The sequence below is a fragment of the Lycorma delicatula genome, chromosome 1 (genome assembly GCF_047948215.1).
Source record: "Lycorma delicatula isolate Av1 chromosome 1, ASM4794821v1, whole genome shotgun sequence".
NCBI classification, from domain to species: Eukaryota; Metazoa; Arthropoda; class Insecta; order Hemiptera; family Fulgoridae; genus Lycorma; species Lycorma delicatula.
Genome location: NC_134455.1, coordinates 199998342 through 200020681, shown reverse-complemented (window position 1 = coordinate 200020681; position 22340 = coordinate 199998342). Strand labels below are relative to the sequence as shown.

General features: G+C 30.6%; 1 protein-coding gene across 4 annotated transcripts in view; it reads left to right on the top strand.

Annotated features, from left to right (window-relative positions):
- The window catches only part of LOC142327390 (putative E3 ubiquitin-protein ligase HERC1), a 314426-nt gene that overhangs the window by 72366 nt on the left and 219720 nt on the right, over positions 1-22340 (top strand). For all 4 annotated transcript variants that reach the window (XM_075370430.1, XM_075370438.1, XM_075370422.1 and 1 more), the window contains exons 11-14: positions 3463-3597; positions 5932-6060; positions 11921-12071; positions 18987-19169. In XM_075370430.1, coding sequence (XP_075226545.1) covers positions 3463-3597; positions 5932-6060; positions 11921-12071; positions 18987-19169 — 598 coding nt within the window. The remainder of the gene's footprint in view (positions 1-3462; positions 3598-5931; positions 6061-11920; positions 12072-18986; positions 19170-22340) is intronic.

Sequence of the window (22340 nt, the reverse complement as noted above, 5' to 3'; positions counted from 1 at the left end):
GTTACAGGATTTTTAGTACCCAAAAATCCAAAATTTTTGCTTTTATGGTAAAAAATATGTTTTTTCTGAATTCTCTGTAAAATTCCTTGGAGTATTTAAGCTCACCAATATCAGCATAATTTAATACATTCAGACGTAATAATCTTTAAAAATATTTCCCACCCTTACCTTCTTTAATGGTACTATAAGCTGCTCTAGCAACCCTCAGATCCACCTTTTCATGTTCTTTTAGCAAAATTACATTTCTTTTCTCAGTTGCTTCAGGTCAATACACCATTTATCAGCAGGTGATTGTTAGTGATCAATTAAATGGGTTTTGAAGTTTTGATACTGTACACTCTGAACCAGTTGAATTAACTGGTATTCACTTGGTAGAGAGAAAAAACCAAAATTGTCAGATTTAAGAACCACTACCTCCTTGGGAATGGTTTTATAATGCTTTACACATAGGGAGCAATGTACTGTGCCCATATATTCTGCCAAGCAAGGCATTAGCTGAAAAATATCTGGAAGCAATTTGTTTATCCTAATTAATTTGAGTTTTGCTTCAAATTCTTCATTTATCTCGACTGGAGTGTTGGCCTGGACTAATGAAATAGATGGGCCTATTTCAATAGTTTTAACCTGATTTGGTTTTAATAGTTCATCAAATTTTTTATTAAGGCCAGATATCACCTGATTTATAGTTGATAACTGTTCAAAAACATTAGAATAAATAGTTGGCTTGTTGGAGATAGACACATTATTGCCAACATCTGCATTTTTTGCCCACAAGATAAGTCTGGTTCTGTACAAAGTGATTGTGATTCATCAAGTTTTATTTGTTTGTTTAAAGGTTCACATATTTCATCACCGTCACAAGTTTTTGTTTTTAAAAATACAGAAATACTAGCTTGATCTTTAGTTCTTGGTTTTACATTTGGGTGTTTATTTACAAAATGACTTCCAAGTTTATCGCTTCTGCCGCGCCAGTCACAAAACACACAGTTTACTTCTTGCTTACTTTTAAATGTCAACATAGTTACATTAATGTACAATTACAATATTTTGTACTCACTATACTGTATATTGTGTATATCACTTAACACTATTTAAAGTTACTTAACTACTTCTCTATTAAAAGAAAACAATACTCTTGCAGCCGGCCAACTGATAAAAACAAAGAAACACTATTGCCTACCGAAAAGCAACTAAACGAATAGTGCAGAAGAGAGGAGATGAGAGCACTTATGCACACATACACACACTGGTGACCACAATGTGTCTTATCAGTAATGTGTCCCTTGCCTATCGCAAGTCGAGATATCGTTGTGAGTCATCGCTCACCAGGAATGATGTTGCTACTTTTGTTCTCATTATGCCTAATATTCAATAGGTTAAATGTTTCTTTTCAAAACTTGTTAAAAGATCAATTAATCTAGTTAATAATTGTAAAAATAATGTGAATACATCAGTTGATATTTACATCTTGATTTCTATTTTTCATGACTGGTAAAAATTTCCGTGAAATTTCCCCAGACAGCCCAAGTTTCCCCTGAACCATGTTTGTGAGTTTGGGCATATTTCTGCTCCCCTAAGAAATTGTAGATTGGTTATTAGTTTTTGTAAGTTAACCTCCAAAATGATTGTTTCATCAGATGATCTTATTCATTAATTGCTTGCATTCTTGTATATGATACAGTTATAGTTAGTAATAATAAGCTCTAGGAGAAAAGTTTCCAGTTTTTCTTAACCTGCATGCAGAATTACAAAAAAAAAAACAAAAAAACATTCAGTTAGGATTGGCAATTAGGAAAGTGTTCTGCATGCAGGCGGCATGTTTCAATTCAATCACATTCTGCTTCTCTGTGCACAACATGCAGTTCTCCGTTTCAATCTGAGACTAAACTTGCATTTTAACAAAAAAAAAGTATTAAAAGAATTTATTCAGTTTTTCAAAAATGGAAAAATTTAACAGTGAAAAAATATTAGTAGAATAAGAATAATTTATAACTAATTATTTTGTACTAATAATCTGGTAATACCACAGTATCATACACAATATAATTGCATTAGGTACAACTTTATTACAGCTGTGTTACTGTTACCGAATTTAACTTTGTTAATTATGATTAATACAATATTAATCATAATTAACAAATATCTAGTTATTTAAATTTATTAATTTTAATCATTTTATTAATTATTAATTTAGCCCAATATTTATTATTTAATTAATTTTAGCCCACGTGGCTGTTCTAATGGTTAACTCAAATCAGTTGTTTAACAGCTGATTTTTGAGGTTGAAGGTTCTGAGGTTCAAATCTTAGTAAAGGTTAGTTGCTTTTATATGAATTTGAATACTTGACTGGATAATGGTGTATAATTGGATAATGATTGGTGGATAATGGTGGATAATTGTTGATTAGGGTTGAGTTGCATACATCAGGAATGGTCTGTACATGATTACACCTCATTTATATTTCATACATAACATCCTCCCCTCATTGGGCAGTGAGGAAGTTGCTTATTATTCACAAGTTGAACAGATTGCAATGCATACATTAGGGAAATAAAAGATTAGTTTTTGTAAGAGAAAATCCAGCTGAAAATTATGTTATTAATTTTCTGCAATTACTGTATTATTTTTTGTCCAATTTAAAAAAAAAAAAATATGTATTTTGTTTGCAGTAAACAGCTTAATATTTTACTAATAAAAATGTATTTTGTTAAAACTAAAAATTAACAAAAAAATTGACATGGCCTTTAAAAAGAAAATGTTTAATTAAGAAACTCATGAACATGTTTACTTCATAATTTTTTACTTATTAGAGAAAGAGAAAGTCAGTGTAAACATGTATACCAAAAACCTGAGAATTGAGTATCACAATTTCAGTTATGCCAAATTGTGTTGGTTTTTTAAAGTATGTAGTAATTGTTTAAGCATTTTGGATTGATAAAAGCAATTATTCAATAAAATAATGTTAAAAACTCATCACCCCTTTCATAACTTATAGAACAGGCAAACATTAAACTTTGAATGGTTGATAGCAGACTTGTACATAAGAAATTTTGTATTTTTTAGTTTTTTCTTTGATTTAATAACAGAACAAAGCATGTCTCATCAAGTTATAATAAAGCATCAGTATAAAATTTTGACCTTTATAAGGCCAGAAATTTTTTTAAATTTATGTAGAAAGTGCATTGTTTTTCTATCCAAAGTGTTTTTCTATTCATCTTAAGTGAATGCTATTCATATGTTTAAAAGTGAACAGAAAACACATCCAAAGCATATAGTTTGTTGCATGAAAAACTCTGCCAGCAGCTTAAAGAAAAGAGAATATTGGAAAAATTGATTTACGAGTATTGAGAAGAGAATAATAGAGTTTTACATAAATTTAATGTGGGTTGTTTTACTGCATTAGAATTGGCTGTTTTTATGGAAGATTTATTGAATTTATTGTTTTTGCGTATTTTTTTCAGGCCAATTGTTACATGGCATCGTCCTTTTTGTGTTGATATGCAAGAGGCTACATTTTTTTTAATCCGATCATTTATGGAAAAGTATTGTGAAAATTTTGATCAAACTATATCACCTCCACCATTTCCTTCTTCACAGTAAGTAAAAATAATTCATTGAACAGCATTACAAAATGTGATCTTTAAAATGATTAAACCCTATAAATGTGCATATAATAAATATTCAATGTCCCTATAATAAATATTTATGTGTGTTGAGATCTTGGATTTTATGTATTGTGTGTAAAATTTGCAAGTTATGTTTGTTATTTCCAGTGAATTAAATCTGTGTTGTTTTTTTATGCACATTCTGTGTTTGATAACATGATCTGCAAAAAAGAAAAAGATGCACATAAAGACAATTGTATTGTGCAAGTTTTACATGTGGCACATAAAATCCAAGTCTCTAATATGATTTCAATTTTTCAATAAATCAGATATATTGTTCATTTGAGTGCTAAAGTGATTTTTATACATTTTATGAGATGAGACCCAATTACAATATTACTGTGGTTAACTCTGCTAATTTGCTCAGAATTGTCCTTTGGAAGAAAAGTTTTCCATTAATTTGAAAATGAGTCATTTATAATTTTTAATAATTTGAAAAAACATTATTTACAAAAAAAATTTGCCTGGGTAGTGTGGGTGTATATTTTATACTGCATTTTAATTGTGTTTAAATTTTGTTGTATTCAAATTTTAGAGTTCCTCACCAGTAATTAAACTCAGGACCAGCTGATTTAGAAGCCAGCTTATTGGCTTATGATCTAGATTAACATATTTGTGATGCAGTTCATACTGATTTTTCTAGGTTATTGAATTTAATTTGGTGTGTGTCATAGAAAGAGAAGTGACTTCTATATTCTTTTCGTTTTTCTAGCCTCTCTTATTATCTTTATTTATACTCTACCTTATCAGAGTAACATTTTAGCCAATAACTGATGTAGTATTGATGTGATTTGTGATACATTTATAAACAAAGCATTAGGTCAGTAATGTCTTTTTTTTGTATCTTATTTTTTATTCCAGTCTGCACAAAAAAATTAAATGTTAAGTGATGTAATGTTATTCTTAGTAATTGAAAGAAGTAACATTACAATTGTTACTCTATTGTATGCAGCTTGTATTGATGGCTACTGACAGCTGTAGATGGCCAGGTTTCTTTCATTCACCCATTGGACATTACTTATGCAATATCAGAAATATTAGGAAAAAAAAAGTTGCAAAGTATGTCTTCTACTGTGATTTTGTTGATGTTGCTTTTTAATGAAAATTAATTTATTCTGTTAATGGTAAATATATCTTAATATAACATATTATAGTTGTGAATAATTTTAGTTCGTAACAAATCAATTCTGGATATTAATTACTTTGTTATGGTTGTATAAAGCTTTTTAAATCGATGTTCATTTCTTAACTAAGTTCACCTTCAAAATATTAAGTGTTAAGACATGAACTTGGTTTTATAAACATGCCTATAGGGTGTCACTAGCAGGTTTTCATATTTATTCAGCTGTTCAACTGCAGAGCAATGTGTAGTTGTTTTAATATTTTTTTAACCACTTAAAAAGTAGTAAGAGTAGATAAAGAATGAAGTAAAATTTATAAATATTAGTCTCTAACAGTTAGCAGCTAACTTTAAAATAGCTACTGCTACAACTGTTGAGTGATTATTATTTTAGGGAAATATAATGCCACATTTTAGATAAAGGTTGGCTTTGTCGAATGGATATTTCATAAATTTGACTGCTTTTGCAGCCTCTGGATAGGCAATGTAGACCCAGGCAGTCACATGGATAGCCTTACCAGCACTTTAAACCCTCAATAAAGGATATGAACAACTGATGGCTAGAAGGGGCAAGTATGATGCTACAGGTAGAGAGCTAGTTTGGCAGCTATCACTCTTTCCCAAAGTACCTTTCTAAGGAAGGTCGAAGAATAGTTTAGGATTGGGTATAGGAATGGGAGAATTAACACACAGAAGGACTGCCACTGTTCAGGGGCCTGAGCTGTTACTACATAGGATGAGCATCTACAGTGACTCCTTCCTCAGTGTGGACTTCTATAACACCTCTGAAAGGAGCCAAATTATATGATCTCCAAAGGAGCCAAACTTTTCTCTTGAGAGCATAATTCCACACAATTAGAAAGTGAGTGAGTGATATTTCATTTTTTTTTTTTTAATTGTATTTTGTCATGGTTATTGTTGGTATAGAATTGTTTGGTTTCTTTGAAATTAAGAGAACCCATTATATTTGCTTTTAATTGCACAACTGTGAGAGAATTGCTCATAAATTTGTTATGGTGCACAAAAGATTACTTGTCTAAAAATCTCATACAGATAGCTTACTATGATTTCAATAGTTAACAAAAATCTACTAAAAAGGTTGTATTATTTTAATATTACTGTAATTATTTCTTATTTTTACGTAGTGAAAGAGAACATTTCGTTGCATTGTGTCTTCGATTACTGTCTGCACATCTGTCATTAGCTCTCTCTAGTGGGTCATCAGCTGGAATACTTGGGAGTGAAGCTACTGCTTTGCGTCATCTTTTATTTAGGTATGTTTGTTGTCTTTGTTATTTCACACCATTTAGTAATAGGTTGTATTTTCTGAAGAAAGTTTTATGAAGATAACTGTTAGTTTGTGTGTTTATTTATATAGAAACACATACCGAGATCATTGTGCAGTATATTGCAATAATTTAACTGATTTGACATATATTTAGCTCTACAGTACTCAATGCGCATTTTTCTTAAAGTTTATAAAATTGTTTTTTTTTTATTATTAAACCATATTTATTTCATTTCCATTGTGTTAGTTAATATGGCTTATTTGTCACCTTGATAAAGAATTATTTTTTTTTATGGATTCTTATGGACAATCTGTATATATAGTAAATAAATCTTGAATTTTTTTTTGTATGCACTAATTTCTGAATCGACTGAATTGATTTCAGTAAAACTCTGCACACTCATAGCAAGTCCTGAGCAGAAGGTTTTCCATGTTGTTTGTTATAAAAAACTGGAGTTATTACAAATTTTATTCACTTACCTTCTTGACACACCCACAAGTTAGTCCAAAAGTACACTGCATTATTCATTCTGCCCCTCTGTTGACATCATTATGTTGTATGGTTTCTTTATAACTTTGTATTTATCTAGTAGCTTTCTATTTTATTCTAATGGCAGAATTGATTGAAAAGGTTTGTGTACTTATTGAGTCTATAAATTTGCATGATGATACCTGGTTATGTGAGTGTGTGATACTAGCACCAAGAAATGAATAAGTAAATGCCATAAATAGCTGCATACTGCAAGAATTTTCAGGAGATGAAAAAACGTATTACTCCATTAATACATTTTTCAGCAAAGAGGATGTATTTCTTTATCCAACTGAGTTTTTGAATTCTTTATCAGTATCAGGATTACCAGTTCACACATTAAAATTAAAAATAGGTGTTCCAATTATATTCGTAAGAAATCTGAAGCCATTACAGTTATGTAATGAAACTTGATTGAAATTAATAAATTTCACTTAATAAAAACACATATCATCGAAGTGACCATGTTAACAGGCTGCAGCAAAGATGAAACTATATTTATCCCAATTTCAGTCATATCTAGTAACTTTCCATTTCGATTTAAAAGAATCCAGTTTCCAGATAATATAGTTCTGCCATGACTATCAATAAATTACATGATCAGACTTTATATACAGCTGGTTTAGATTTACAAGCTGCTTGCTTTTCTGATGGGCAATTGTATGTGGCATGTTCTTCAGTGAACAAGAGCAGCAAGCTCTTTATTTGCTGTGATAATGGGAGAACCAAAAATTTAGTTTATAACAAGGAGCTGGTATGAAAATGTAAATAAAAATATTATTTACATTATTTTACAGAAATAAAGATTTCATGTAGTTGTCTATTTATATGAATTGTGTTACTGCATGTTTTTATATATATATATATAGCAAAATGATCAAATATTGATTTTACATATCGAGAACACTTGAATGATGTATCTATTACTTCATACTTTGGATGTTTATAAATCACAATAAGAAATATTTTACACATACTATTAGTGATTTATAAACTTGACAGTTGCTACAACAATCATAGTTTGTGTGGAAGCCATGGGTACCTACTAATATATAATTAAATTTTATTGTAATTAAATATTAAAAATATAATTATAATTGAAATTGAATTAGGCAATAACCTTAAAAAATGTTTCTAAAATATCCTACTTTACTGATGAGCTTCAATATCTTTTGTCAAATTTAATTGTTTGAGTGACTTAGTGTATGCAATTAAATGTATTCACTTCTTAAACATACTGAATTTTTTTTGCTGTAAATCCTTGAGAGGTACTTAGTTTAATCAGATAGTACCACAGAAAATTTTATTACAAAACTTGTTTGCAGAATTCAATTTTGTGTCATGCAGACCATTTGAATATATAAAACCATCTAGTGTTATTTATATTTCTTTGTAAATATACAATATTTAGTGAGGAAATAGATCTAGTTGTGAAATGCATTCTGTTGGTCAAAATAGAGAAATAGATTATATAAGCAAGGGCATGCCTTGTTTTTGTGTTTTCCTGCGAGTCTATAAAAAATGTTAGCAATTTAAAAAAAGTTATTTATACAAATCTTAAGAGTAGTGATTTTTTCCATCTTTTCAGCATAACTTTTGCTTACTTTTTATTAATCTCTGAGTACATTTTACATTATTAAAATAGTCTAAGATTCTTGGTTTTTTCCATTATAAAATGAGAATCAGAAACCACATTATTTACTCATTAGTAATGTTTCTGTCCTTCCCTCCTTCCTTTGTAAGATGCATCACAGAATATGCTACCACTTGTAATGAAGTAAAACTCAGTGTGTGTATGCGTTGTCTTGTAAAATATTGTAATTCCTAGAAAAGATAATTTATCAGTAAATAAACCATCTTAACTGATTAAAAGATTTAGGCAGAAGGTAAAAAAGAAAATAAGTTTTAAAAAATGGAAAGGTAATAATCATACTAACAATTTAATTTTTATTGAATTCAGTTGATTAGTACGTTAGTGGACCTATTCCCAAAATGCCTAGAAGAAAAAATCTTTACCCAACTTCTTTGCTATAAATTTCTTCTTATCAATCATTGTACAGATTGAACTGTTTCTGATATTTGTTTCTCACTTAATTTCACTTCAAACAAATATCTGCTGTTATGTCAAGATTCATTGTATTCCATGTATCCCATAATCTTTTGAGTCATATTTTCATTAAGTAAAATAAGAATACCATGCATGGATTTCTAGGATTTTTAGTTCTCAAGTTAACACGAGCCTGATGTATATTTTTGATTTAGCAATCTCCAAATGGAGACTTTCAATTCCTTGATTTTGTTTTTCAGTTATAGTCTTGTAAACATAGATTTTTATTCAAATTTTTCTGGCAAGCGTTAATAATTTCTCAAGATTATTTTCAACATATTCTAGCCCCCTCTGGAACCCTTCAGCTCATCAATCATGTTTTTGAGAATTGTAAAATCATTTGAGAATCAGTTAGATGAACTCATGGTGAAATCGCTCTCTAAAGCTTTGACTTGAACATCAGCTAGTGATCACACTTCTTTATTGTCAAGTTTGCCTAATTTCTGCATAAATATTGTCTTGTTAAGGGTCCATTACAGTGTACCATGAAAAATTCATCACTCATTTAGCATCTAATCCTATTGTTTGATGACCAAATTAACAAAGAAAGGAATGAATGGTAAACCGTCTACAGGTTACTAGTGTGGTACCTTGAGAGAAACTCCCTGATTGCCCCAGAACAATGTGGTTTCTGCCAGGGCAGATCATCTATTCATCATGTAGTTGCCCTGGAAGCTGTTATTCAAAATGCCTTCCTACTTCACCAACATCTGGTTGCTGTATTTTTCAATTTACAAAAGGCGTATAACAAGGCATGAAGGAGAGGAATTCTAAATACACTTCATGGATGGAGTATACAAGGTAATCTCCTCATATTTATCAGGGGTTTTCTCAGTAGTCTGTTCTTCTGAGTTTGAGTTGGAGTATCTGATAGTTTCATGCTGGAAAATTGAATACCCCAGAGAAGTGTCCTTAGTGTTACTTTGTTTGCTGTGGCCATAAATAGCATAACAAACTGCATGCAAAAAGCTGTTGTGTTCTTTGTTTGTAGATATTTTTCAATCTACATAGCATGTAGAATGTTAGCTAAAGGTGAGAGGCTGCTACAAAACACAATAACCCTCTTAGAATCTTGTTGTAAATCTATTGGATTCAGGAAAAAATGAAGTGCATTTGCTTTTCCCAGTTGAGAGAATATGTTGACCCTCAACTGTTTTTGCATGGTGAACTAGTTGAAACTTGCGTATGAGTTAGATTTCTAGGTAAGCATTTGACCAACAACTAACATTGGTAAAAAATTTGAAGGAGCTGAAGGTAAAATGTTAGACATGCCGAGAGTTCTGTCTAATACTTGTTGGGGAGCTGATCGTGTATGCATGTTGCGCTTCTACCAAGCTCTCATCCATTCTTGCTTGGACTACAGCTGCATCCTTATTCATCAGTGAGGGCCACCGCACTAAAGATGCTTGATGTAGTCTGTCATTCGTTTATCTGTCTTGCCACAGGTCCTTTTCACTCACGCCCTTTGGTCTGCTGTTGGGCAGTGGTGAGCCACCTCTTTGCAACAGATGGAAGCAAATCTACTGCTCCACTAGGCATCAGATCTCAGCTCTAAGTGTATGATTACCTCCACCCTTTACTGTTGCTCCATTTTATTACCCTCCTTGGCAGCCTTCTCATGTTAATTACTGCTTTGATCTCTGTCAGTATAACAAACAGAACACAAATCTTGTAATCGTACAAAATAAATTTTATAATATTAAAATTAGCGTGAATCCTGATGTTGCAGTTTATATGGGGTTCTAGAAACATTAATTCTGTTGGTTGTGGCTTTGTTGTTGGCAATAGAACATGCATGTTTGGCCTTCCCATCATCACTAGTATTTTTGTTGCAGAACTTTATGCCACTAATAAGGCCTTATGTATAATTAGCCCAAAATATTGACATGTTCTTGTTTACTCAGATTCCATGAGTGCCCTATATGCGATTAATAACACATACTCTAGACACTCTGTTGTCTGTGAGATTCATGCTACCATTTTGCAAATGAGTAGACATAATACAGCAGTGAGCTTCTGTTGGTTCCCCAGACATATAGGAATTTCAGGCAATGAGTGCACAGTAGTGCAACAAAGGAGACTTGATTCCAGCCTCCTTTCACTGATCGTGTTGTCTCTAACGATCTTGTCTGTTTCCTGAAGAGGCTGGTTCATGGTGAGTGGTAAAGTGATTGAGATACTACCATGAACAACAAACTTTGCCCAATTAAGAACACTGTTTCATTGTGGAGCTCCTCAAGCAGAAATAACCGTCGAGAGGAGGTTATTATCTACTGTTCGCGAATAGGGCATACTAGGTTCACTCATGGATATCTGATGATTCAGATGCACTAGTTTGTGCTTGCTGTGACTGTCGGCTGACAGTGCATCACATCCTTGTGGATTGTATCTGTTATGCAGCATTGCATCACAAGTTTAAGCTGGAGTTAATTCGAACTGTGTTAGGGGATGATGAAATGGTTTTATCTTAAATTTTATGATTTTTTAGGACCGTCCTTTTATACTCAGTAATTTAAATTACTGTAATGTGAATCAGTTATTCATGTCAATTGCCATATAGCAGTTTGAAATTTTAGTATTTCAATTGAGACTTGAAAGGTGATTTATGTTTGTTTACTACAACAAACATGTCATGGCTGGATGAAGATAATGCCGAAGTGTTTTCTCCCCAGAATAAACCAAAAAAAAATTGTTAGCATTATTACTTTGCAGTTCATGTTTTAAATTTTGCACAGTTTCTCTACATCTTTGTTTTGCAACATTTTATTTTCTTTCTGCTGCTTCTAATAATTTTCATCATAAGAGGAGATGAATCATTAAAACAAATATAATTAGTATTGAGTAAGCGATAAAAATGTTTCTGAATGTTTTTGTCAAAGAAGTCTCTACTCAGCATCTTCAAGACATGATTATTTTTTTCAGACCTTCAATCTTTATGAGCACAAGAATTTCAACTAAGAAATAGGTAACAATCACTGAGGAAGACTATAAGAATTCTTAGAGAATTATTAATTATTTTACAATTTAATCGCATATTAAACCTGATTTGCTGATTGTATGTGGTCTAATGTTTTGCTGGCAATATAAGATAACAAAAAAATTCCTTAGCTAAATTTTTTTTTCTGATTATGTACTATTTGTAGGTAGTTTCCTTTGTTCTGTTCTTAATGTTTCACACACATAAATCAGTCCTGGTGTATTATTATACAGATTGGTAGATGTGCATACTCCACCGAGCATTGAAGCTATAGTGACTGAGTGTCTGGCAATTGGTGCACCCATGCTATTACCTCCACTAAAAGAACGCCTTGAAGTGCTGCAGATTTTATTACCGCAAGAACAACAGCTTACCAAAGGACAGGTTAGAAGAATAATGTACTTAATTTTCTCATACATTTATCCTACTAAGACTGAATTACATTGCATACATTAATATATATATATTTTTTTAATATATATATATATATATATATATATATATATATATATATATATATATATTAGCATCCCTTTTATGATTTTGCTGGTTGCTTACATTTCCCATCGTGGTCAGGGGATGTTTAGCTGGTTAGGGCTTGCTAAGTTCACCCTACTCATCTTGCCAGGGGCTCTGTCCCTCTATGGACCCTCTATGTTCATTAAACTTGTGCATTATTTTTGTGCAGTAACAATGAGTATTAAAAATTAAAGCCTGTTCAATTTATAAAACTATCGATGTATTATATAATCTCTTCAGAGCAACATTTTGGTCAGTAAAGGACCCACTAATTGGTTTTTAGATTTCCGATTGTGGTTTTGATCTCAAAATACATTATTGGAATCACAAGTATAAGTTATCATTACAGTGTTACCAAATCTATAAAGATTAATTCAATAGCAGTAGCATAAAACTGTAAAAATATAAAACAATTTATATTTCTTTACCCCTTAAGATATTAAAATTCAAAAACAGTAGTTTATAGATTTATCTGAACAGTATTTGCAAGCCCACATCAGATGAATACCTCATTTAGTATAGTTAGAAATGGGAAAATTTGCAGTCATTGTTCAAATTTTTACCTTTCTTCACCTCTTTCAAGGTCGAATCGAAAAAAATATATATATAGTAGTTGAGGTTTGCCAGTTGAAGCAAAAACTTTAATAAATTGAATTAATGAATTTTGAACTATGAGTGTCTATCACTGTGTGAGCTGAATTTGAACTGAATGATTATGAATATCTAAAAATGATTTTTTGAAATTCTGAGTTTCAAGGGTTAAAATGGATTTTTGAATTTTTTTTTGAACCTCTGTTAATTTTTTAATTTATCGGTAACAAATGAAGAAATCAACCCGATTTTTGCTGAGTGTAATCATCATGTCAATAACCAATTTCTAAGATTTTTGAAATTTGACCTTGAAAGGTGATGAAGAATGGTAAAAAAAAAAAATTGAACAATGATTGTAAATTTTTATTGTAGATTGGGCTTGCAAATACTCTTCAGATAAATACTTAAAAATCGTTTTCAGGTTTTTTAATAACAATTTTTTAAGGGGTGCGAAGTACATGGCACTGTGGCTCAACCAAGTCACTGCCATCATTACTGTATGTGTGACTACCTGCACCTTCCTCCAGTTACTTGACAAAAAAACTAAAAATAAACAGATTGATCGCTATGGGAAACCCAAGTAACCGTGTAGCACAGGTGAAGGCTGCGATAGGGACTAGTATGTTAAAACTGGTATACCCTTTTCTGTTATGGACCCATTATTCTTAAAATTATGTTTTAAGCTTTCATTGAAAAAAAAATGAAAGCATGGTTTTTTAATATAGATATTTGTGGGGTTATTCATTTTATCATTTTTCTAAGTATATGCATGCTTGGTATACAAATTTTAAGGAATGTTGGATTTTAACAGAATGACAAGTTTTTACTATATATGTAAATCATATTGTATTAAATTATCGATTAATTGCCTGGTGAGTCTTAGAGAAAATTTATTTATTTTTTTTTATTTTTTTTTTCCATCTTTTAACATACAGGGGCAACCAGGAATCGCCATTAGGCATCTCGTTAGTCGGCCCCGCATGTAATGGCGGATGATTACCCCCACCCATCCTGTCTTCGTCCACTGTGGAACTCACCCATCGGGGTCTCCTACATATCTCCGAGATAACCGAACCTCCCATTCGGGAAAGCCCAGATACCCCTCAATGTAGGAGCTGCCCTTCCCGGCCCTATCCTGATGTTCCAGACATATATTCCATATTGCCTTCACAGCGCGCCCTCCCGCTCATACCTTGAGGGTCTCCCTTGACATCATCGTAAATATATTATATTATTATATAATATTATTATACATATAATACATATAATATAATATTATTATACATCATCGCCCATTCTTGTGGGCATATATTGTATTAAATTATCGATTAATTGCCTGGTGAGTCTTAGAGAAAATTTATTATTTAATTTGTATAATTTAGTGAAGTTAAAGCTGTACAGTTAGATATGGAAGGTATGTAGTTTCATTGTTGGTTTCTAAGCCAATTTTGATAACATTGATAAAAAATAATTATTTCATAAATATCTTATCCTAAATTTTGTTTTTGAAATGAACCCCATTTCTTAAATGGTAATATTTAAATTTATTAATACCTTATAGGACTACATAAGAATATGAAAGCATTAGTTTGATGCAGTGAGTAGGGGACAAAACAGTAGGAAGAAAAATAATGCAGAAGTAGAGGGAAAAAAATTTAAACTGAAGGAGGAAGTTAAACAGGATTGTTTATTATCTTGTTTATTATTTTATACCAATTTAGTGAATTATGTGGTAGATAGGATTTGGATCACTAACATTAATGTTTGAGCACCACTCTATGTGAATGCAGTACTTCTGACATCCATCTGTAAATGACCATTTTGTCTTTTGTTAAAAAAAGTGGGCATCCCTTAAATAACAAAGTAATCTTGACTTTATAACCATTTCAAATATCTTTGACATTACCGATAGAAATAATAGGTATTGCCATTTTGATTATCTTTAGATAAAGAAATTTTATTTTTGTGTGTTTGTGTACAATACAAATTTTTTTTAATATTCTTGATTAAAATAATCAAGGATATTTATGTCCATTGCAATTTGCAATGAAACATTGCAACTTTAAACTCATTTCCAACCTCAGTTGCAACATTCCCAGAATTGCACTTCCATTTGTTATATATGTATATCTATATACAAGGTCTGTAAATAAAGTATAGAGATTAGTTTTTTGGCAGCCAAAGTGGCAACACTATGAAGTTACTACTAAACATATGGATGTATGAACAGGTGATTTATGTTAGGTATTAATATTTTTATGTTGCCATGTGAGATGTAAACAAGCTTTTTGTGAAACGTGTTTTTGTCGTTAATTACAAAAATGAGAGCTACTAATTATGATCAGCGTTGTACGATCAAGTTTTGTGTTAAACTCTGTGGGAATATTACTGAAATTTTTTCAAAATTGAAAAGAGCGTATGGAGATGACACTCTGTTGCAAGCCCAAGTTTTTAGGTGGTTTAAAGCATTTTCTGGTGGCCGGGAATCAGTTACGGACGATCCATGTCATCAGTCATCAGTCATCAGTTATCATGTCATCAGTTATGGAAGACCATTAACATCAAAAAGTGACGATGATGTTGAGCGAATCAGGTTTGATATGGTATGACTGGTAATTAACTGTCAGAATGATTGCAGAACAATTGAATTTGAACTGTACCACAGTCCATCAATTTTTGACAAATGAATTGCACATGAAAAAAAGTTTGTGCAAAATTGGTACTAAAAAATCTCACTGTTGAACAGAAAAACAACAGGGTGGAAGTGTGCCTTGATCTTCTAGGGTGAATTGAAACTGATCCTGATTTTCAAAAAAATGTTATTACTGGTGATGAATCTTGGATATTTGAGTATAACACAGAAGCAAAATGCTAGAGCAAGGAGTGGCACACTTCAAACTCACCACGTCCCAAATTGTACTAATACAAATTTGTTTCTTTGATAGTAATGCCATTGTCTATAAGGAGTTTTAGCCTACAGGACACATTGTAAATCAATATGTTTACCTAGAAATTCTTGAAAGACTGCGGAAAAGAGTTGCCTGCGTGAGACCAGCTATCAAAGACAACTGGATGCTGCATCATGACAATGCACCTTGTGACACTGTACTCTCAATTAATGAAGTTTTGGCAAAGAAAAACATTCCTGTAGTTCCTCAACTACCTTATTCATCTGACGAGTCCCTGCAACTTTTATCTATTCCTGACTTTAAAAAACACCTCAAAGGGGACACCATTTTGGAACAGTAGAAAATATTTTTTAAAAATGTAACCGACCACTTGAAAGATATTCTGGTTTCTGAGTTTCAACACTGCTATGAAGAATGGGAAAACCATTTGAAGCATTGCGTGGCTTCCCAAGGGAACCATTTTGGTGATAGAATACATGTATAATTGAATTGTTAATAAAAAGTTTTTCTGAACCAGTCTCATTACTTTATTTACAGACTATGTGTGTTTATATATACATATATATATTTTTTAAATTATCTTTTCATGATCCGTATCATCTCGTAGTAATAATTATTGTATATAACTCAACCTGATCCACCCAAGTACAGAATTAAATAAAAGTAAAATGACACTTATCTTATTTTTTCATAATGTCTACAATAGTACTTTCGTGGCTACCCACATCATCAGTTGTAATTCTTCTTTATAAAATGTTTATTACCAAATTATAAATTTCATCAAAATGATAATTAAAATATATAATATATACAATTTATTATATAAGATTTAAAAATTAAATTAACATTAAAAATTAAAAAGTTAAAAAATTTATGATTTTTAAAAAGAAATATAAAAAATGTTAAAAATTAATATTAATTAAAATTTTTGAAATTAAAAGTTACATATATGAAAATATAATGTCGATTATGATAAAATAAAATTAAATATGATAAAAACAAAATATACTACTTGTTTGGCCAGCCAATACTATAATACTATATGACTAATTAAAATTTGTGTATTATCATCTTTATCTGAAAATGTGTTGCCACCTTTATATCATCCTCATACTCAGCTTTGCAAGTTGATCAAGTTGAATCTCTTCTCCTATTTATATATATATATAATATTTTTCCAAAATGTCTGGATTTTTATTATTTTTTGTATCTCCTTTTTTAATTTCTAATATTTCCAAAGTAGTTTCAATTCAAAAATACAATGTTTACTATTAGTGATGTGGTCAGCAATGTTAGAGAAACCCAACTTTTTATTTTTATAGTGTATAAGATGCTTACGAAATCTGTCTTTAAAAGATATATTAGTTTTACGTATATATATATGTGATCACAATAATTAGATTTTATTTTATAAATCCTACATAAAGTATATGAATCAGTATGATTATTGTTTTTTCAAATATTTTATTATATGATTATTTGTTTTATATGCAGGTTTAAATTTATTATCATAAGCTTTAGTTATATTTTCAACAGTGGTATCAGTATATGAGCATTTTAAGTACACATAATTTTTGGTATATCAATCAATTTTTTGTATATTATTTATTAGTTGTAGAGTTGTTTTACTATTAATTTTTGAAATTGTTTTTTATATATATTATCAGTAAATAAGTCTCTATATCCATTATGAATAGCAATTTGTTTTGTATTATTTATTTATATGTTTAATTTATTTTTTATTATTATTATTTTGTGTATAAATGATCGCTGTATTAACAATGACTGCATATGTGTTAATTTTGTGAGACCAAGGATGATTTGATTTTTATGTAAATTGAAATTTTATTGGCTGTGGGGTTTTCTGTATACTGAAATAATAATTTGATTATCTTTATTAATTTCAATACTCACATCTAGATAAATTAATTGATAATTTATATATATCTATTTTAAAATTATGGGGTGTTCATCACATATAATGGAATTATAAATAATAAAAATATCATCAACATAATGAGTCCGCAACAAGATTTTATGAATATGAATAATGTCATAAACAATTTTATTTTCAAAATCTTGTAAATAATATTGTTATGATTAAAAATTTTTTGTTATTAAACTTTTAGTTATTTTTTAAAATTTATTAGTTTTAATTAACTTAAATACTAAATCAAAAATTAAATGTCTTAAAATTTGTACTAACTGAAGGTGTGTGTTATATAATTCAATATTTATCAAATTTCTTTTATAATATGCTTGTTTGATTTCCTTCTTCATTCTAAACTTTTTTAAAAAATTGTTTATTTTTAATATACATTTATTAAATTGAGGATTTTTTGTTTATCCTATCATATGTAGGAATTACATTTAATCTGAGGCAAGTTTTATTAAAGTGTCTTATATTATGAAGCTTAATATGTAATTTATAAAACCTAAAAGATAATTTTGCCTGGTTTGGATTCATAATAATTTTTCTAAAATCTATCTTTTCAAGACCTATATTACCTCTGTACACTTTTAAATTTTTAATTTTAATTTAATTTTTAAATCTCATATAATAAACTTTATATATATATATATATATATATATATATATATATATATATATATATATAAAGTTTATTATATGAGAAGAATTACAACTGATGATGTGGGTTACTACGAAAGTACTATTGTAGACATGAAAAAATAAGGTGAGTGTCATTTTACTTTATTTAATTCTGTACTTTTGATGGATCAAGTTGAGTTATATACAATATATATTAATTTATTTATATGTATATTAATTTATTTGTAACATGTTTATTAAAGTTCCATGCATATTTTAATTTTTTCATTATTCAAAATATTTGTTTTGAATAAAATGAGTATGATTGATGATTTCTTTACTAATGACTGTCTGTGTTTACTAATGTTCCATACCATTACAAGTATTGCAGCACAGCTGATTAATGAGTACGAGTGTGGAGTAGCAGGAGTAAAAGAATGGGTGGTGAGTCATGGGAGGGGAAGATCACACCCATATGAGACCTTGTAACAGAACTAAAGGTACAACTGGAACATGATGTATTGATTTAAAAAATTAGCGTCATATTACATTTCCATTGTCTATAAATCCAATGGTTCTAAAAATATGTACAAGGAAATGAATCAATAAATTATTATTTTTCAGTAAATGAAACACTTATACTTATTTTCTTTTTTTTTTATTTCAACTAATAATCTTTCAAAGAATAAAGAGATCTTTTTTCAAGTTTAATTTTTGTTTTGTTAACAGAGAATGTTATTAGGTATAATTGTGTCCAGCCTCGAAGAACATCAGACATTGTCTACATTATTAGGTTATAATATAAACAGTAGTAATTGCTCAGCTATTTCTTCAGTGGTGGATAACAAAAGTAATCTTCAGTTGACTGAAGCACTCATGGAAACACTACTGAATAGTCGAACACTTCATACAGTAAGTGTAAAATATTATTTAATTTTCAAATTTATGTCTGCATTTTGCTATTTTTTTTTTTTTTATTGTTTTTTACACAATCATTATGTAACAGTCTGTAATTTTTTTTTTGTAAATAGAAACTGATTGGTATTCCTATAGTATGTTTAACTTTGCAGTAAGTTAGAAGCATCATGCTTATAGTATTGGTAAATACAATTTTTATTCAACTGTTGGTAATTTCCAAAAATGTATGGTTATATTTTAATTTTAGTCATACTAAGCAACGTTATTCTATATTTGATGGAATATGTCTGGTAATATAAGGTGTGTGATGATGGAATGCTTACTAGCTTTTTTTTTATTGAATATGGTGAGATCCTTAAAGAGTAATATTCCTCATTTAGCATCATTTTTCAATTTTTCACTCATAACATGTAAGATCTATTTAAATAAAGTAATTCATCGATTCAGATTTGGTACGATTTTTTGAATTTTTGAAGATACTTGATAATATAAAATAATATTTTATTTGAACAAAATTATTTATATTATATTATATTTATAATATATAATATATAAATATTGTTATAATATATATTGTTATTTATATATTATATATATTGTTATTGTTATAATATATAAATTTATATTTTATATTATATTTATATTATTTATATTTTATTTAATACTTTATTTGAACAAAATTGAATATTTTTTCTGTCAAAAACTGAATACATTCTTAGTTAATCAATTCTATTAGTTGTATATACATCTCTTAATTCCTTGACATTACTATTTAAAACAAGCTTTCTGAAGAACAATTTGGTATTTTAAACTTCGTTTCCAATTTGAATGTTAAGAGCTACTGCTAACGTAAGATAATCTGATTTCTTTGAATACTTGGCAGTGGAGCCAATTGTAAGAAAGTTACTTTTATTGTTCTTCCCTTCCTTAAGAGCATATACGCGTTGTTAAAGTCAACTGGCTTCTACGTATCCTAGAAAGTGACATGATGTGCTTTCATTAAGAAACTCATTACTGTGGCTGTTTTTTTTTATTTGAATGATGCCAGCTTTTGCTTTCCTTGTTTGATGACTTGATTCATACATAAGAAAAATTCCTGGTTTCAGATATTTCTTCTGCATGTACTCTCCTTCACAATAATTATTTTTCAACCTCACCATCCTTAGCAGATAGCCCTCTTCACACTCCATATAGCAACCTATAATGTTTACTACTCTCTGTATTTTTTGTAATTCAAGACTATTTTGTATGACAAAATCTTAACTTTATAACTATATTTCTAGTTATCCCTGCCCAATCCAAGGGAATTTGTTTGTCATTATGAAATTTCCTTCTGGCTGCAATAATTTTATATATATATATATACATATATATTTAACTGTTATCTGTAATTCTACATCTAAATTACCCTTATTAATAAGCATTATCCAGTGGAATGCTTGAGGTCTTTGGTCACGCATTGAAGATATTATGAGTGGTGACATACGCACATAAACGATTAATAATGTCCTTCCAAGAAATGCAGATTCTACAACAAGATGCAGTAACATCAGTGACTTTTTCTGTGAAAGATACGACTGTCTTGTAGACAATAAAGAGAGAGAGTTATTATTTTCATGTGGAGTGAGGTGTTGGCTACAAGGATATCACTAGCTATCCACATTCCTGCTGTTGCTGTAAAAATTTCTGCCCCCTTCAAATAGTATTTGTGCAATTTATGTCTTTCACCGAACTCTGAATTCAATGCTTTAGACAAATCAAATCTCCTCACACAAATCCCATCACTGTTGTTAATAGTAGGAGACTTCAATGTCTACTATAATTCCTGGTGCTCATCATTCTGCTCAGGAAATACAGGGTTATTCAAAGAAACGGGAAATTTTGAAAATTGTGTTGGTAGCCGTGGGCGATTGGTACCACCTGATAAGTGGCGCCAGCCTCTCTAACCTAACCAGCCATTTAGTTGTCACGGATCCTTGGAGTGGTGCGCAACGTGCATTTGCTATCATTGCGTTTTACAAAAACAATGACAGTGTGAAGGGAGCGCGTAGAGAATTTCGCCGTCATTTTAATCTGGGACGGCATGACTGTGTTCCATCAGCACATGCAATTAAAACATGGATATCTAATTTTGAGGAAACTGGCTCGGCAATGAAAAAGAAACCTCCAGGCCATGAGCGAACCGTCTGTACACCACAGAATGCTCAAGCTTTACAAGTTGCTGTCACACGAAGTCCACATCGGTCAATCCGTCGTCTCTCAGCATCTTTACAATTGCATAGTTCAAGTGTTCGAAAAATGCTAGTGAAGGACTTGCAATACCATCCATACAAGTTGCAGATCGTCCAGGAACTGAAACCGAAAGATGCAGTTGTGCGAGCACAATTCTGTAATGTAATGCTTCAGAAGATAAACGATAACGAAGAGTTTGTTCACGAACTGTGGATGTCAGTCGAAGCGTATTTCCACCTCAGTGGATTTGTTAAAAGCAAAATTTCAGATACTGGGCACAAGAAAATCCTACGCAGCTACACCAGCGTCCGTTGTACAGCCAGAAAGTGACCGTGTGGTGTGCTATGTCATCTTACAGCGTTACAGGCCCTTATTTTAGGATGACAACGGTCTTGCGATTACAGTGATGTCGGCTCGTTACGTAGCCATGCTTGAAACCTTTGTTGTGGAATAACAAAAGAGATTTCCACCTATTCTTAACACAACCTGGTTTCAACAAGACGGAGCAACGTCACATACTGCACGAATATCGATGGCAGCTATACGCCGATTGTTTGGACAACGTGACATTTCACGAAATGGTGACATTAGATGGCCTCCCAGATCGCCTGATCTCTCAGCTTGCGATTACTTTTTGTGGGGTCACCTTAAAATTAAAAGCAAAGTGTTCCACAGTAGACCTGCTACAACGGAAGAACTGAAGGCAAAGATCCGAGAAGCAATTGCGGAAATTCCAGTTGAGATGTTACGTCAAACCATGAACAATTTAACAAAAAGACTTCATGAGTGTTTACGTAGAAGAGGAGGTCACCTGCAAGATGTCATCTTTAAAAAATAAACAAAAATGTATGTATCCTAAAATGGCAACATTTGTACGATTACATGAAATAAAATTCATTTTCTAAAAAAAATTTTTCATTAACTTATTAAATA